Below are 18813 nucleotides of genomic sequence, written 5' to 3'. Positions count from 1 at the left end.
AGTATCTTGGATACCCAAAATGAGCAGTGGTCCACCAATCGCAATTGGCTCTGTGGAGGAGTAGACCCTTCATAAATGACTGGGGCTGCTTGGCTGTTTGATTTATTCAAGCAGCCCCAGCAGGAGCTGCAAACTGGCAAGTTTTTAGCAACAAGGAAGCAAAAATAAAAACCAGTTCATCAGTCTCCGACACTCCTGCTTTTAAAGCTAGGTAAGTGCCATTATGTATATTTTCTTTTAGCCATTCTCAGCTGGAGTCCTGAAGAAGAATGAGGAAACTGATCTGCATCATTGTAATGCTGCCTCCTACTTGTTTAGCTGACCTTGAAATATGGCTAAGAATCAAACTGAATGTTTTTGCTCAGCCACCAAACTGAACTGCAGGATTCCTGTGTATTTTAGAGCATAATCCTGTACTTAGAAGTATTCCCAGGTCAGTGGGTCTAGGACTGCAGCATAAGGCTAGTAGCTGAATTAAGCCTACAAATCTATAAACACACTTAGAGACCTTGAACTCAACAAGGCTTCCTTTTGATGCAAAACAGCGGTAACAGAGACTATTTACCATGAAGGACAGTTATCTGTGTAAAATAAATGTGGTACCAAATAAATCATTCTAAAAATACATTTCCCTGCAACTCAGAAAGCATACTTTTACATTTATATGTAATGAATGCACATATTTTATAACACAATAAGACAGAATAACATCCAGAATTTCCACATGGAGAAAGTTGTGAGATTAAGCTTTCAAATGTGATAGCAATCTTTTGTTGCTCTGATTGATACCATGGCCGAATATGCCTTGATAAAAAAAATGGCATGCTCTTTATTTGCAATCCATATATGTAGGGAGAAACAATATCCTTCATCTAGTAAACAGCCCTACTAAATAGCCCATATGGCTATTTAACCATGCTATATAGATACCCAAGCTTTTCACTCTAGTGAAAATCAGTAAAACATTAACAATTTTGTTGTAATAAAAAAATCCTTCCAGTAGCACCTTTAAGACCAACTAAGTTAGTTCTTGGTATGAGCTTTCGTGTGCAAGCACACTTCTGTAATTATATATACTGTAAGTAAGAGTATCTGGCCCCGATACTTTAATTACCTGCAATACACAGAACTAGGAAACATCACCAGCAACCGGGTTGTCAGAGTGGCTATAACTCTGTTATCTTTCCACCAAAGAATCCTTAAGGCTAGTACTGTAGCATCTTAAAGACTAACAAATTTGTTCTGGAAAAAGTTTTTATGGACCAGCTGCATAAATATTATTCTCAATTGGTGAGAATAGCATCAGATGCATGACATGTTATTCTCAGTTGGCAAATGTGTGCGTGCGCACACACAGTATATATGTGTGAAAAAATGGAGATAGAGTCAAATGGCAATAATATGCAAAAATTACAGGATGAAAATACAATTAAAGTTTAAATACATGTGCAGTAAGCACAGTGACTATTCACAGGAGCCATAATTAGTGAGGGGGTGGAAATCCCCATCCCCATCCCCACAAACACATACACCACCTAAAGGCAGTACTGTCAATCTTAGTCGAACACCCATCTGCTCTCAGGAGATTGATACAGCAGCATTTTTTTCCATCACCTCAGAGTTACAAGAGACAAACCAATAAGATCCACCCACAGGACGCTTTGCAAATGCACAGTGTGTTCTTTGGATTTATTTAAATACGAGCGATCTGACAGATGATTCCGAGATGATCTCTCCCCCCCCCGCCCCCAACTACAGCCTTGTCTCTGAGCTAGAGAAAAGATCTGCCTGCCAAGCACTTCGTGGCACGCGCTGAAAGCGAAACAGACGCGGAACACGACCACGGGGGCGGGGGCGGGGGCGGGCCAAGTTCGCCGCCCACCGCGGGCAGGCGAGGGGCGTTCCTGGGAAGGCGGAGGCTCCCCGCTTGCGCCTCGCAGACTACATTTCCCATCCTGCCCTTGCACGGTCCTCGCGGCCCCCCTTCTTTCCCTCGCCAAGAGATGGCTAGGAAGCGCCGAGAGTCCGGCGTGGATTTCGGGGCGCGGAGCTCCTTCCTGGCAGGTGCAGCGCAGGGCGATCCTCGAGGGCTGCGTCTGGAAGCGCAGCCAGAACTTTAGCCCGAAGTTCTGCTGAAGAGCGCGGCACCACTTCCCGTCGAGGCGGAGAAAGGAAGCTGCGAGCCCCGGCTCCGCGTATGTGAGGCTGCCCGACGGGCGGAGAGGGGCGCGCTGGGGACCCGGCGGGCAAAACTTGTAGCGTGGCCTCTGCCACGGAAGTGGGCTATGGGGTCAGGGAGGGGGAGCTGGCCGCCCCAGGAGACCCCGGACTCTTTTATTGTTAGTTTTGCTTTGTTTGTTTTACGTCTGATGTCTCAGAATAGCTCATATCTTTCTCTTTTCTTTCCCTTGGTGAGCTTTATTGTGTGCGCTCGTAAACTTCCTCCTTTGTGGTGCTCTGGGAAAGGACCGGGGCACCAACGTTGCCATTTTTCCTATAGGACCCCAGTGCCTCTGAATACCAGTCGCTGGGGTGAATTGGGGGCGGGGGACAACCGTAGTAGCCAGGGTACTATTGCCCTCATATCCTGCTTCCCAGGAGGTATCTGGTTGGCCACTGTGGCCAATAGGAAGCTGGAGGAGATTGGTCCTTGGTCTGGTCTATTAGGGCTCTTTTTATGCTCTTGTCTTCTGGATGAGACCAAGATGTGGGTTGCCCAGCCCCAAGGGTCATGTGCGGTGGTCTCAAGCAAGCGGTGACCTTTCGTCCTTCTGCTCCTGCGTGTGTGCCAATATCAAGTAATCGGAGATTGCCTCCGAACGTGTTCCAGTTTGTGTGGGAATGTGTAAACATCATTAACAACACAGTGCCAGTTTGCGCATTTGATGTGGGGTGATTAATCTCAATGTGGAACATTTATAACATCATGCCGGATGGTGGTTAAATATACAAGACAGAGAAGCCGACATTGTGCAGTGAAAGCTGGAGCACTGGGGGCAGGGGAGATAACTCAGGAAAGAAGACATTATATTGATTCTGGATCATTGCTTGATATTCTCCTGCCCGCCTACACAACATCCACTTCTGTGCTGTCAGAGTTCCTCTTTCTAATGCTTTGGAGCAACATGCTTTCAGGCTGGCTCTTAGAAGCCAGCTACAGCTGCACCCTGAACTGATGGGGACTCTCCACAGCCAGAGATACAGCATTGTCTACAAGTGGTGTTAGGGATTAAAATTATTACAATTATTGAATAATTATTCAAGAACTCCAAAAGGGCTACAGCTCACAAACAACGTCATCGTTTTCCAGGGATGAGAACTTCCTCTTGCAAGCACTTAAAGCTACTTTTAATAATCAGACAGCTCCCCTGAATATTTCAATTAATAATGCCACATTTCCCCTTCATTGCGACTTTCCCCAGGCATAAGGTATATAATGCTTTCTCGTGCCTATATGATCTTAGTGCCCATATATGGATATATACTTTGGCATGTTTTCACAACATGAGGAACTTTAGAACTCTAAGAAGCAACTTGCTGCTTTCTTCATTTTGGTTGGGGACGAGTTTCAAATACAGTGGTACCTCTAGTTACGAACTTAATTCATTCCGGAGGTCCGTTCTTAACCTGAAACTGTTCTTTGCTAGAGGCGTGCTTTCGCTAATGGGGCCTCCTGCTGCCGCTGTGCTGCCAGCACACGATTTTCATTCTCATCCTGGGGCAAAATTCTCAACTCGTGGTAACTCTTCCGGAGTTTGTAACCTGAAGCGTTTGTAACCTGAGGCATTTGTAACTCGAGGTACCACTGTAATAGATTACTTACTCTCTTCTAATTTTGGTAAGAATAACAATTTGGTCCAGTTTTCCATTCAGATTTGGTTTGACACCTCTGGAGCATGCAAGCTTGCTTCTGTTCAGCATGCACACTTGAACTGTTTCATTACCACCCTTCAAAGGATTTTGCATATGAACTTGCCATTCTACCTTTTTGTCTTCTCCCAGTAGGCTAGATCTTCTATGCCCTGCTGTAAATCTGAGCTGTCCTGCTGCGGGTTTAGAGTCTAGAGCCCATCTGTTCTTCCATATTTCGGATTTGGATGCCATGGAGTCAACGGCAGGCATAATGATGAACAAAGGACCAGATTCTAGGAAAAGTGGGATTACAGGTAAGTAAGAGAAGAGAGACAGACCCAGTTCTAAAGGTACCCTCAAAGGGCTTCTATTGCACAAAGACATGCTGAAACACACCAGCACACCCAATCTGCATCCTGTTGTTCAGATAACTTGCCTGGATCTGTGGCAATAGCCTGTTTCCCTGTGTGAGTCCATTTCTTCTTCTCCCTTTCTCTGTCCCTGCCTCATGGAGGGCCATGGACACGTGGTTCTTCAGGATGAAGCCTCCTAGTACTAAGTAAGGTCACTGGTCCACAGAGCCAAGTAACTCATTGACATGCAAAGATTCAATCCCTGGCATCTCTAGATCAGATGGAGAAGGACACTCGTCTGGAATCTGGAAGAGGTACTGCCAGTCAGTGCAGACAGTTTCAACCAATGGTCTGACTCAGTAGAAATCAGCTTCATATGTCTCATGTGTAGCTCACTGTTTTCTCCTATGAATGGCAGTGGCTCTCTAGGGTCTCAGGTGGAGGTCTTCCTTGGGCCTCCTTCCTTGGGATCCTACCAAGGATTGAATCTGGAGCCTTCTTCTCTGAGTTCATTGGATGCTTCCCACATCATGCCCCATTTGTAGACTTCCTGGAAGCATCTCACTGACCTCTGTTGTTGTGTGTGCCCTGGATAGGGAACCTGTGGCCCTCTATGTGCTGTTGGACTCCAGCTCCCATCAACCTCAGCCTTTTGGCCTATAGTCAGGGATGATAGGAGCTGCCATCCAATTTATAGAACCAAAGCTTCCACATGTTTGTAGCATCATTATATGCCTGTCCATGGTACTGGGGAGTTGTTCGGACTATGAACCTTGACTCTTGCTCTAAATGTTTTGAGTTGATCCTCTATGGTTGATACAATGCCTAAGTGCCATTTTAGGCAATCTCTCTTCATGTCAACATGGAAAGTCTTGTGCTTATTGTATCGACCCTCTTACAGAGACTCTGCCTTGTACAAAGTATTTCATTTCATTTATTGAATTTATATACCACCCTATACCCGGAGGTCTCAGGGCAGTCCACAAAAAAGATCACAATATATAAAATAAAAATAAAAACAATAATCCAATAACACCCCCCCCAAAAAAGAGCCACATTTTAAATGGTATAGGATGTTGATTAGGTCAGCCAAAGGCTTGGTTAAAAAGAAACGTTTTTGCCTGGCGCCTAAAGGTGTATAATGAAGGCACCAGGCAAACTTTCCTGGAAAGAGCATTCCACAGACAGGGAGCCACTTCAGAGAAGGCCCATTCTCTTGTTGCCACCATCCGGACCTCTCAAGGAGGAAACACACGAAGGAGTGTCTTACAGTGCAGTCTCTGGAATACCTTCCCTGGTGCAACATCCCAAGTGTTGTGCTGCATTAATGCAACACCGTGGCCACTACATTGCTGTGGTGAAATGTCCCTTGCACAGCAAACATAGGACTCATTTGCACAGCTCTTAGATTTTTTTAGGTGCTTCAATATGTTCTAAACGGTAATAGTATTGCCAACCATAAGCATTGCACGGGATTGGGGTGGTAGCTCACATGTTGCATGCATCAGCTTTAACATGTGCTTTTATTTTTACTTTTGATGTTATCTGATAAGCCATTCCTTGCCAACATGCATTTTTCTCTCAATTTCCAGGCTTGCTTACAAAGCACCTTTGGAAGGCCTTGCACCTGTCTTCCCCCGTGGCACTTTCCCAACACTGTACAGGTAGGTGAAGTGTGCGGCGCATTCCAATATACTATCTGCTTTTGTATTCTGCGCCTGTGGACTGAATACTGAAACTGAATCTGGACGGTAAGAAAGAATTCGAACATTTGAACGATGGTGACACCATTTGTTGTGACTGTGAGAACAAATCATGCACATCAAGGAAATATAGGCACATCTCTATACTTTGCATGAATGAGACAGGTTGGACAGATATACTTTTTCAGGGTACAGAATTTGTTCACAACTCTTAATGCAGAATCCAATGAATAGGGCAAAAGTAGCTATTGTCTTTGATGGAGAGCTGCTGGCCACACAGCAAAACATTGGATTCTTATGGGGAGGAAAGATGATAGCCTGTGCATGTTCAGCAGCTAGAATTTGTTGTTGGATCCCCTTGTGGCTTTCTCCTTGGGCTTTTGATTCAGCAGACTAGTGAAAGGTGAAGGTGATTTTTGTGGATTCCCCGTTTCTAACCCCTGCCACCTTCCATGTTGTTCTGGAGGGTCCAGATTTTTCAAGGACTGCAGGAAGGATTGGTGAGAATTGCTTCTTTCCCACCTTTCCAGCGTCTGCTGGATCAAAAGCCTTTCTGCAAGCAGTGGAAGAGCAGAATTGGACTCAACTCTATTTACTTCATTTATTTCCTGCTTTTCTGCAACAGATCTCACTCAAAGTAGCAATCTTATAATGTAAGTGCTGCTTTACCTGGAATAATCTCTGTTGTATAAGTATGTAGAAAAGAGCATCTTCCAAATTAACAACAAATTGCTTGATTTGAAGCACAGAATACGTAGCCTAACTGTGCATGTTTGGCTGTGGATTTTTGTAACTGGATTGCAATGGATTAGCAGCCTAGCAGGATGGATTTGTGCTACTGGGAAAAGCTTTGGGTGCTGCAGGAGTTGCTTTGGCATAAGCCATTTTGTCCTCTGTCACAGCTACACTCATTTGTAGGATCAAGGTATTCTCGGGCTTTCAGTATGAACAGATCCTGCTATTTACTAATTAATTTTAATGCATAAAGAAGTTAAGGCCTAGAGCCTCTAATAACTGTCACCCATGTTAACAACACTCAGTGGTGGTTCTTTTTCCATGTTGCCTCTGGAAGGCAAGTGGCACATCATACAGTTATTAACTGCATGCTCTTTGCTGAAGGCACAGGCAATGTGCATTTAAACCAGCCTTGCAAATAAGCCCACAAAAGTTACTAGCCTGCAAGCAAACCTACCAGCTTGCAGAGGATGACAAAGAGCTCAGTCTCTCCTATGGCAGCTTGCTGCACTTCTATGCTGGGTACAGAGGAGGGGAGCTTCCCTCTTCTTCCAGCAGCCAGCCTGTGTTCTGTTCTGTTCTGGTTGTAGTGGAGCAATGGAACGCTCCATCTTTCTGCCAGCTTGCTTACTCACCTGAATGGAATTCCTGATCACCTATGACTGCCAGGCTAGTGCTTAAATATCAGGCTGATTCAAAACACACAGGGTTGTTAGTCCTACTCAGAATGGGCCCATTGAAATTAATGGACATGGCTCACTAAAATCCACTAAGTTCAGCGGCTGTACTGTAAATAGAACATAGAAAGGATACAGCTCACACATTTTAAGGAGTAGATGAATCATTTTAATTTGTTTTCGTTAGTGGTCTATTAGCATATTTTACGTTTATACGCTGAGACAGAGGGAATGCTTATAGAAACGGATGTGACAGCTACCTTCCAGTGAAAGGCTCTGCTTAAAGCCGTGTGTGTGCTCATGGCAAAATATAATCTAAAAGCAATGGCAGTGGGAGTTGTGTGAAAGGAATTGCCTCTTCCCAGAGGCACAATTCATTAGCATTCATGATACGTTGTAGATCTGTGCAAAGGGGAGCTATTTCATGAGCATCTGTTCTTGGGGGGGAACCATCCTGTTCTTGCAGGTTCTTGCCCAGACTTGATAATGAGCAGGAATGAAGTGCCGGAACAAAAGATAGTCCACAGAGAAGCTTCATCTAGGCCTCGGTCACCCATGAAGACTCACCAGACACTCTGCTTATCCCTCTCATCAGACAATGCCAGGCAATACAGTGGCTTGGTCTCTCTGGAGAACCTTGATACTCAGGTGAGTGATGATCTAAGAGACATTTGTTGGGAAATACACAGTTTGTTGTCTGTCATGCGGCTGCATCAGTTTGTGAATCTAGTAGTAGGAACTTAACTGATACCTTTCTCCTCTTTTTCAAATAGATGAAACAAGCCCACAGTGGTGGGGCAGCCAGCAGCACTGGTTCCCTGGAACGGGCATCCTTGTTTTGTGCCTCTGTACCCAGTTCCTCGTCCAAATCCATCCCCTCCAAGCCAACGGGATCTCCATCCAAGCCCAAGTCTTCCAACTCTTTGTTTTCTCCGTTGCTGCCAAAGGGCGGCTTTGAATTCAGTCCCAATCCGTCATCTGTTTCTAGCTCCAAGAAGCGCTGCAATGGGAGTCTCAAATCCAGGGAGGCCAGTGACCCAAAGCCAAGGGAGCTGCAGGCGGGCTTCGGTTTCTTGGAGCCGGTCATTGCCAGGGTAACAGACTTCATCTATGTGGGGAACCTCCGTGCAGCTTACAGTGGGCAGGCACTGTGCAAGAACCAGATTGACAGCATCATTGACGTGAGCAGCTTGCCCAGGGACTGCAGGCTGAGCTTCATCCCTTGCACCTGCAGCCGAGGGCCCCAGCATAGCTGGTCCCGCCTCAAGGTGCACGTCCAGGGGCCTTTGGAGGAGGAGCACCTTTCTCTGCAGCAGCCATGCTTCTGGGACATCAACCGGTGCCTTGAGGCCTCGCTGGAGAAGAGGAAGCGGGTTCTGATTCACTGCAGGGATGGCTACTCCCTGGGTCCTACCTGCGTCATCCAGTACCTGATGGTCAAGCACCACATGAGGCTACTGGCTGCTTATGAGTTTGTCAGAGCAAGGTACCCAGTGAACATCCGGGGGTGTCACCAAGACCTGCTGGTGGACCTAGAGAGGTCTCTGTGGCCTGGAGAGGTGGACATGGAGTGCTCTAAACAAGCCATGTCGAGGAAGATGGCATGGACATAGGGTCAGGCTAGATGGCAGCAGTTTCATCTCACACATGTAGAAAGGTGGGGAGGAATGTGGTTCATGGTGACTGAAGCTTCTCCCCTTGCCTGTCCCTCCTCTCCCAGCACCTTCCCCGTATCTAGGAGAGGGAGCAGGTCTTGCATTGTACACACTCTCTTCACCCACCTTCTTTTTCCGCAGCAGGGATGGCTCAACTTTTTTCGCTGCATTCGCTCTTGGTTAGCCTTTCAGGGGCCATGCCCTGGTGGAGGGCTTGAGGAAAGCAGAAGTGGGTGTCTCCAGAGTGGGCATGATCATCCTGGGCCCACTGTTTCTTACCCTTTCTCAATTCTTTCACACGCTTTCTTCCATGTACACAGCCACACACACTACACATCCCCGTCACAGGGCTGAACTTCCCCGGGGAGATTTAAATCTCTCCACCACAGTTCAGTGCTGCAGTGTTGAGGGCTATTGCTGTCTCTCCTAAAAAGGGCCCAACCTCTGAAGACCATAGGCAGTGGTTTTCCTCCCCCTTGCAGCATTGCACTGGGGGAGGAAAGCAACCACTTGAAAGGGCTTGGCAGGCCTGATTTGGCCCATGGGTTTACCACCCTTGTTCTACAGCAAGTTCCTGGTTTCAGCACATGGGACTGCAGCAGCCACGCCTACTTTGGATCTTAGGATACAGTAAATAACCAAATACCGCAAGAAAGCATGTGAGCGCTCAAAGCCAGTCAGAAGGCCTAAGGATGCCATTACAATGTTTCTGTTATGAAGAAGCTGCCTTATATTGAGCTGCCTTAAACCATCCTCCCCCAGTAGATCCTTTTGCAGCCCATCTAAATCCTTCAATGGAAGATGCCAAGGACTAAGTTTATGTATGCAAGTATCTGCTTTATCACTGAGCTGTGGACCAGGGCTATGTTTACTCTGCTCTAAAAATACTTTGCAGGGTGTGTGCGCGTCTTTTTTTTTAACTTGATTTGGCCAGTAATGAGAAGAACAAGGAACTATTCAGGGGACTGGAACTATTCAGAGGACTGTCACCACTGGAAATCTTAGTTTGGAATTCTTCTGCTTTCTGAAGTTGACCAGGACATTGCCCAGACACATTCAAACAAATACTGGTAATCATAAGACTAAAAAAATTGCTTTTTTAAAAAGTGAAAACTGAGTTTCCTAGGAAACGAAATTATGCATCTAGTACCACAATCTGTGGTTTGGGAGGGGTTTTTTTAATGCTCCTGTGAAATTACAGTTTGCATACATCCCTGATCCTTGCTTTTGTGCTGAGATACACCAACAAGCTCTTTAAATTACCCAATTTGATGAGGTAAATGGCTCTCCACAGCAGCTATGCCTATTTCCATAACTCTGTAAATGTGATAATTCAGCCCTTTCTTAGCAGAGCCACTGTAGGCCTCTTTTATTGTCAGGGAAATTATAACGCTGGAGCAGAACGTTCAAAGTGGAGATTGTCTTGACAGCACTTTCCAGCTCCTACAAGATGAGAGTTTGTAACATTTGCATAAAAGACTCTTAAATCAGGGATGGATGCGGCATTAGAGAGCAGGTGGGTTGTCAGCAGTGGAATTTAAATCTGGTGCTTAAAATCCTAGATTCTGTGATTGGAATAAAGTAGGTATTTATTCTTTTTTCAAATATTCTGGTTGTATTTTTTTCTTGTTCTTTCAGATTTTGTACTGTGGTTGCAGATTTTGAACATTTTTATGAAGAACATTGGCTGGTTTCATCCCTAGCAAACTGAAGCAGATGGGCGGGGGTGTGTGTGTCTGTACAGACTGGGGTGGTTGGGATGTGAGCTGGTCCTTGATCCTTGTCTGTTGCACCTGCAAAATGCTATGAATGCTTTGACTCTACCAGTCAGTAGCCTTGAGGAATTCTAACGCAACAAGCACAACAGGCAGCAAGAAAACTTGGGAGTTCCTATGGTTCCTCCAACTCTGTTTCAGCATCCTGAGCAGCAATGAAAACAGAATCCATCCTTTGCTCTACCTTCCCCCTTTTAAAAATCCAATGCAAAATGTGGCTCAGAACATTATGGTAGTTTTGCACCTCCCCTCCAGATAGCTTGGCAAATATTCAAGATGCTGGAGGAGCAAACCAGCCCTGCTGTGCTCTACCTCTCATTTAAATCAGAACCAGTGAAGGTGGTGAATGTCCTGTGTGAGTGTCTGGAGGCTGTTGGAGGATGGATGGCAGCTAATGGATTGAAGTTGAATCCCGACAAGACAAATATTGTTTCTGGCAGACAGGGTAGGCAGGTGTGGGGGACTCCCTGGTCCTGAATGGGTTAACTGTGCCCCTGAAGGACTAGGTGCCCAGCCTGGGACTCATTTTGGATTCAAAGCTATCCATGGAGGTGCAAGTCAATTCTGTGTTCAGGTCAGGGCTGCTGTCTACCAGCTCCACCTGGTACACCGGCTGAGAACCTACCTGCCTGCACACTCACCAGAGTAGTATATGCACTGGTTATCTCCTGCTTGGACAACTGCAATGTAGTCTGTGGAGCTACCTTTGAAGGTTACTCAGAAACTACAATTAATCCAGAATGGGGATGCTAGACTGGTGACTGGGAGCAGCCACCGAGACCATAAAATACCGGTCCTGAAAGACCTACACTGGCTCCCAGTACATTTCCGAGCACAATATAAAGTGTTGGTGCTGACCTTTAAATCCCTAAATGGCCTCAGCCCAGTATACCTGAAGGAGCGTCTCCACCCCCATCGTTCAGCCTGGACACTGAAGTCCAGTGCTGAGGGCCTTCTGGCGCTTCCCTCCTTGCGGGAAGTAAAGCTACAGGGAACCAGGCAGAGGGCCTTCTCGGTAGTGGAACCCACCCTGTGGAATGAGTAATTATATAACATTTATATAATCTGAAGGCAGCCCTGTATAGGGAAGCTTTCTAAGGTTTAATGTTTTACTGTGTTTTTATATATGCTGGAAGCCGCCTAGAGTGGCTGGGGCAACCCAGCCAGATGAGCAGGGTACAAAATAATAATAATAATAATAATAATAATAATAATAATAATAATAATATAAGACAGAAATGACATTATTATTATAAGTTCTACCAGTTTGTGGTTCAAAGCAGTCCAGCATGCTGCAAACTTATCCCAGTGATAAAATTGACACTAGAATACTTAATCCTTTATAAAGCATTCTGATTGAAGTTTGGCTTCAAATGTCTCATATGTGAGTAGCGTTTCTATAATATGATAAATTATGTTAAATAAAGAACATTGTGACCCTATGTAGACCTGGCATTAATAGAGATGTATTTAAGAGGTGTTTGAGGCTACCCAACTGAAAAGTACAGGCAGAGAAGTATAGGCATATCCTTGATGCACATACATTCTGACTCAGAAAACTCACAGGGGCTGCCAGCATTCAGGTATCAAGAGCCCTATGCATTTTGAGCTCTTCGGCAGGGTCAGGAGATTTATAGCCATTTTTCTTATTCTAACTGACTCTATATGATAGCTGATCTTTGTGTAAAGTCCTGTTAGCATTCTTCCTCTCTACAAGGACAACCCTTTCAGTTTTCTGGGTTTTTGTCTTACCCAGAAGTTTCATAAATGATTCTATGAAATTAAAAGTGTCTTACACTCTAGGTATTGCAGCCCTAGCCCTACTGCAATAAGTTGCCGTATTTTTTGCTCTATAAGACACACTTTCCCCCTCCTAAAAAGTAAGGGGAAATGTGTGTGCGTCTTATGGAGCAAATGCAGGCTGCGCAGCTATCGCTGAAGCCAGAAGAGCAAGAGGGATCAGTGCGCACCAATCCCTCTTGCTCTCCTGGCTTCAGTGAAAGCAACACAAAGCCTCCTGAGCACAGCCGGAGCGCTCCTGCCTCTTCGCTCAAGAGGCTTTGTGTTGCTTTCTTGTTTCTTGTTTTCCTCCTTTAAAAACTAGGTGCATCTTATGGTTGAGTGCATCTTATAGAGAGAAAAATACGGTAGTTGTTCGGTTCAGCCCTGTCCTGTTACTTTCAGCAAGGCTCTGTTGCAACTGACTTTCTGCATTTTACCTTTTTAAATGTTGCTTTGGCTGGGCTTCTACCAGCAGGTGGCAGAAGGAAGCTGTATTCCAAAGCAAGACGGGCAATATGAAAGCTGGACACTTGAGGTTAATAAAATGAAGTCCGATTCCACCTTGATCATGCCCATGTGACACACGCTTTTCTCACCAGGCTATGCCAGAGCGCATTCATTACTAAGACGAGTTGTTCTCCCTTCTCTGGCACTGCAATCTCTCTATGACAGTGCAGACAGCCATTTCCTGAGTTGCCCAGGTGCCAGAACAGGAAGTAGAGCTGCAGTGCTTTCTGACTGTTTGCAGCTAGCAGGGTGGTTACTGATTAACAGAGAGGCTTGAGATGGCATTGCGTTTGCTTTTATAATCTAGCTGAATCAGAGCGGACATTTTATGCCAGAATCAAATGTGAAAGTGGACTTATAGCAGCCTGGATTCAAAACATGAAGTTGAATTTCAGGCTCCTGATTTATTCCAGAGTTCTGTGCAGGACTGGCTATCTTGTGGCCCTCAAAATGTTGGACTACAACTCCCATTAGCCCCACTAGGTAGGGATGATAGGAGTTGTAGTTCAGCAACATCTGGAGGTTCAAAGGTCTGCCCTCGCCCACTCTGTAGCAGGGAGTGCCTTCTATCAGTGTGCCCCAAACAGTGGGACTACAATCCCCATCATCTCTGACCACTGGTCCTGCTAGCTAAGGATGATGAGAGTTGTAGTCCAAAAGCACTCTGTACTCTACTTTGGGTTTGTGTAGGGTTTACTCCTTAGCCTTTTCTTCTCCCCGAGATATCCCACAATGCAGCAGAGGCTTAGAATAAGTGTTTTCCTTCTAGGCAGGTTCCCTTCCCAGGTTGATGAGCCCCGTCTCTTCCCTCTACAGCACATGGAGAAACTGCCTTCTGCACTTGGGGTTATTTCTATACAAATTGCCCTGATTAATGTCACATTTATAATTAGCAGCAAACTATCTTCCTGTGTGATGTCTAGATAATGCAGCCAACCCAGTTTTTGTACATAATTATCTCTATGATCAATACATGGCAAACCCATTGTTTGCATTTAGAAATAGCATGTATTATGGGGCTCTTGTACTTATTTCTGTCTGTCCTAGGTAGCCCAGGAGGACCCTGTGGGAAGAGAGGCTATCATACCAAAAAGGCTTCATCATCATCATCATCATCATCATCATCATATTAGCCATTCAGCACCTTTAAGGATCAGCATTCCAGTGCTATACTAGCCCTGCTTGCTGCTGTCAGGGGAATGAGAGTTGCTGGAAGCTGTGAGGAGAATTTATACTGCAGTATTGCCTTGGGTGCTGTAATCCTTCTTTAGTATCTCTTTGAACTTAAGATCTGTACCTGCACAGCGTGTCAAACGTGGATGTATTGAGTCTGCGGGAAGCATTGAAAAAGGAGAGGAGGAGCAGGAGGGAAGAGAACATCCGAAATCCACCAAACTACTGAGAAGCCTTAAAATCCATCTTCCTTGGATATAAACTTGAAAAGCCAGTTTTCATGGACCGTGCAGCTTAAAGCTGCAGCTGATGAATGTGATTATTTCCTCGGTATTGACTTCTTAAACGATACCCAATGAGAGTCTGTGGGAAAGTGGGAAAGTGGTGGATTTGGGCTGTAGGATGCTGGCCCTTCTCTTAGCCAGTGGTGGCCAAACTTGGCCCTCCAGCTGTTTTTGGACTACAACTCCCATCATCCCTAGCTAACAGGACCAGTGGTCAGAGATGATGGGAATTGTGGTCCCCAAACAGCTGGAGGGCCAAGTCTGGCCACCACTGTCTTAGACAGAGTGGGGTGGCCATGGTGGCAACAGATTTGGAGGCAGCAAATAGGGAGTTGTGGTGAGGCTCTGTGTGCTGCCTGCTTCCCTCAGGTGTGGTGGAGTTTGATGGCCCAGTGCAATTTCTGAAGTAAAATTCAACTGTAAGTTCAGTCAGCTTCTGCATGTGAAATGGGGCCAGTAGGGAGGACCTTTGCTTCATGCTGCAAAATGTATTGGACTAGCCTTATGTAAAAAGTTTGCTTCAAATTCCTGCTTGGTTGAGAAATTTGCTGAGTAGCCTCAGGCAATTTGTTCAGTTGCACAGTGGCAACGAAACTGAGCTTTGAATCAGGAAGTCCCATGTTCAAATTCTGCTTCTGCAATGAATTTGCTAGGCGGTGTTAGACAAGCTGCTGTTTCTGAACCATGACTCCCCCCCTCCCACTCCCCATCATGAACTGCCGACATTTACTTTACCTTGCCTTCTGGATTACTATGTATGAAGCACTTTGAACACACTAACATGCTATATAGATTATTATCACTTCACCTAGCCTACCTCATAGGGTTGTTGCAAGGGTAAAATAGGAGAATCCGATGTGTCCTTGGAGAAAACGTGTGGTATAAATACAAAAATATCAATAAGGTAGTATGTACCTGAATTGGGTGCACAAGGAAATTAGGGTGGGCCCTTTAAATGTTGTCTATGTTAAAAATTAACTGAAGTTCTGAGCATGTGTATATGTATATTTTTCATATGTGTCTTTCACTGGATTCATTTTACCTGTTTACCATGTAAAATATATGACTGTGCTCCCAACACTCTGCAAAATACGCTTCCTCTTCTGTTATTCTCCCTGCTGCCTGACTTCTCCAAGACTTCTTGACTGCTTCCCAAATTGATTGCTTTAGCCGAGGGGGGTGGTTTGTATTTCTGGACCCTTACACACCATTGGTCTAAGGAAGACTCCATGCCCTTAAAGAGAGAATGGGTTTTTTTGCTGAGCTGTTTAAGAAACACATTTATACCTCCTCAGTAAGCCAGCTGCCCGTGGCTTGCCAGTTGATCCAGTCCTCCCACCAGCGCTGTGTGTTTTTCTTCTTGGGACTTAGGTGAGCCCTTTGCATGTCTCTTATTGACCCCCCCCCCTTGCTGTTCTAAAAGGCTGAAAGAAAGAGTAGAAACTCTGTGGTTCCTAGATTAATGATTCTTGACTGGGGGGAAAAGGATCTAAACCCCAGTGTTAGAGTCAAAGTCTGTCCTCTGAGCACCCATCTGTCTTTCCTTTCTTTAGCCTGTTACAGCAGTCAATTTCATCGGACTTTGTTGCTGGTCCCACTCCATAAAAGTGGCTTTCGCTCTCATGATTCAAGAGCTGGAAAGCTCAGATTTACTCCGTCCTCAGATTTAATTCCCATGATGTTAAGGAGTCTGCAGTGTAAATTTGCACTGTGAAACCTGAGCTTGAGAATGCAGTCAAATCTCCCTGCTGAAAACATGGCCTGTTTCTATATTAAAACTTGCTCGGTGGAGAAAGCCTAACCAGAAAAAGGAAAAGAAGAAAGCATACGATTTTGCCTTTCAGGAAAGAAAAGCATAACTAATTTGAGTCAGCTTGCTCTCTGTTCAGTAAGCAATTTTGGGGCGGTAGGGAGCAGATGGAAAAGCCACTTGTTAAAGAAGGAAGGGGAAGATGTAATGCTTGACCGCGTGACCTTTTTCGCACTTGCTGCTAAGAAAATGATTAAAATAGAGTGCTTTGTTTTCAGTGAGTCTGAGTGGCACTGGTTTCACAAGTAGCATGCTGACATTTCTGCAAAAAAGGCAACTGACAAGTTGGGATATACTGTAGAAAATACGGAAAGGATGCAAAACTGCAAATTACACAAATGTCTATTTTGATGATTGGCATGATTTCCCTCTGTTGTTCCTTATTTGTATTTTGTTTTATTTCTAGCATATATCACGCCCACTGTCATTTGCACCTTTGCCACCTGTGGTTACCACAGTGACACCCCATATTGGCCCTCCTGAGTCACTAGGAAAGGCAGGCCACAATCCAAGGAGACAGCTGCAGCTCCTTTGCAAGCCATTTTTAGAAGCACTTTCTTCTCCATTATGTGATAGGCCCTACACATTTTTCAGGATAGGGTTTCTTTCGGGAGGTCAGCCATGGCCTTCGGGGGTGTCCTTTCTGGCCATCTTTTAACTCTTCCTTGTCTCATTCTGAGTATAATGGCCATCCGTTTGCGATCCAAAGATAGCAAAGTAGTTACTTCATACACTGTTGGGCTGGGGGGGGGGGGAGGCACATACCTTTTAAATAATCGATTTGAAACAATACAAAAATACAGGGAAACCTTAAAGTTTAATGCAACTTGTTCCCGAGAAGCCGCTGAAATGGAAGCAAATTCCTAAATGTATAGCTGTGTGCTTCTCCGGTTACCACCATTATGGCAGTCAGTAGAATGCATACATGTACTGATAAGAATCACTTGCAATAAAATGTAAGCTATTGACTAAGTAGCAAAGCATGCTTTGTCTCCTCACATGGGCTGCAATATGAGTTTATTGCAGAGGTTTCAGCACACAGTGTTTCTACAAGGGTTAAAACTTGCAAGTTTTCTGGAAGGCTTGGTATAGATAGGTTTTTCCCATTGTGACTGAGCAAAGAGTATATTTGTTTGTTATTGTAAGCTTGTATTTGTTGTGTTATAAAAGGAAAAATTAATACAAATTATATGGGGGGTGGGGGAGAAAATGTATTTGGCAGCCTTCCATAAATTTGGCAACTACTTCCTCACTCAGCAGATGGGGAGCAGTTGGGCAATAAGTACAAACCAATTTCTGTTTTCTAGTAGTGACCAGTGTTGTTTAATCCAAACAATACACTTGTATTAAATATATATATATATGCCTTTGGTTTGTTGCAGGTGCTCATCAACAAAACCAAGATGTCTGAGTAAGTTACTGTTGTGTTTATCTTGTGGAACACATTTTTAAAAACCACAATTCTAGAGCTACAATTTTTCTTTCAATCCCGTCAACAAGAAGTAATCCTTTTCTGCACTCCCATCTGTCTAACGCATGGGCTGCATCGGCTTCTCTGTGCATATCGTCAGCTGGATGGAGAGAGGCACATGCAAATAGATTGTGTACACTGGGCCGTTCCCCATGCCACCCAGCGGCTGGAGCTGTGTGCAAAGAGCTCTTTCAAAAACTTACAATTCTTCTGGTTATCTGGCTTCTCTTTCCTCTTCCTTCCCTGCCAAACAATAGATGGGTGGGATTTTAACATTTGCAAAAATGCTTCGCCCACTATTGCCCCGATTGCTCCATGCTCAGTCTTTTGGATCAGAGAATCTGTCTTTTTATTCTTGAAACTAACCATCTGTTTTTCCTTCCCTGCTTTCTGCTTGTGTCTATTTCTTTCTCCCAAACCAGTGAAGAAGTAAGTTTCCCTTTCTATTTTGGCTGGGGTGGATGGGGTGAGGTTCATGGGTAGAACTTTGGATCAGAAAAGCATTGGCATGGTCATGCTATCAGTCTGGGATAAACTCTGCCCTCTTGGAGAAGATCTTGTAGGGCAGTGAAGATTACTCATCAACCAAAATGCATTGTCGTTCCTCCTCCTCTATAAGCGAGTTTCAAACATTCCATTCCACCCTCCCAACATTCCACCACAAGATGGAATCTACAATGGAGCTATGGAAATTAAGAGACAGCTGTGTGTGTGTGTGCGTGCGCACGTGCCTGCGTCTGCCTGTGTCCATGCAAATTTAGGCTCTCCTCAGTGGCACCCTTTAGTGCAACCGTTTCATTTTTCTTGCATAAATGAAAGGTTCTAACTAGAAGAAGTGAAATGCTGTCCCACTTGGGAACGATGCCATAGGAAAGCTTGCACCCCCATCTCTGATACTGGGTTGCCTTGCCCCGCCCCCATCAAAGAACTTCCAAGGTGTGCAATGATAACAATAATATAATAATAATTATTACTTATACCCTGCCCATCTGGCCAGGCCTCCTCAACCACTCTGGGCAGCTTTCAACAATGATCC

General features: G+C 45.0%; 1 protein-coding gene across 1 annotated transcript; it reads left to right on the top strand.

Moving 5' to 3' along the window:
- The first annotated feature begins 128 nt into the window (after positions 1 to 128).
- LOC308473708 (uncharacterized protein) lies at positions 129 to 17722 on the top strand. Its single transcript, XM_080999453.1, has 7 exons — positions 129 to 211; positions 4003 to 4166; positions 5798 to 5869; positions 7787 to 7968; positions 8094 to 10045; positions 14091 to 15867; positions 17689 to 17722. Exons 2-5 carry the CDS (start codon positions 4103 to 4105, stop codon positions 8931 to 8933), a joined length of 1158 nt encoding a protein of 385 aa, XP_080855579.1. The 5' UTR covers positions 129 to 211; positions 4003 to 4102; the 3' UTR covers positions 8934 to 10045; positions 14091 to 15867; positions 17689 to 17722.
- The last annotated feature ends 1091 nt before the right edge of the window (positions 17723 to 18813 follow it).

The sequence above is a fragment of the Podarcis pityusensis genome (genome assembly GCF_964106645.2).
Source record: "Podarcis pityusensis genome assembly, chromosome: 1".
NCBI classification, from domain to species: domain Eukaryota; kingdom Metazoa; phylum Chordata; class Lepidosauria; order Squamata; family Lacertidae; genus Podarcis; species Podarcis pityusensis.
This window is presented reverse-complemented; position numbering and strand designations above follow the sequence as displayed.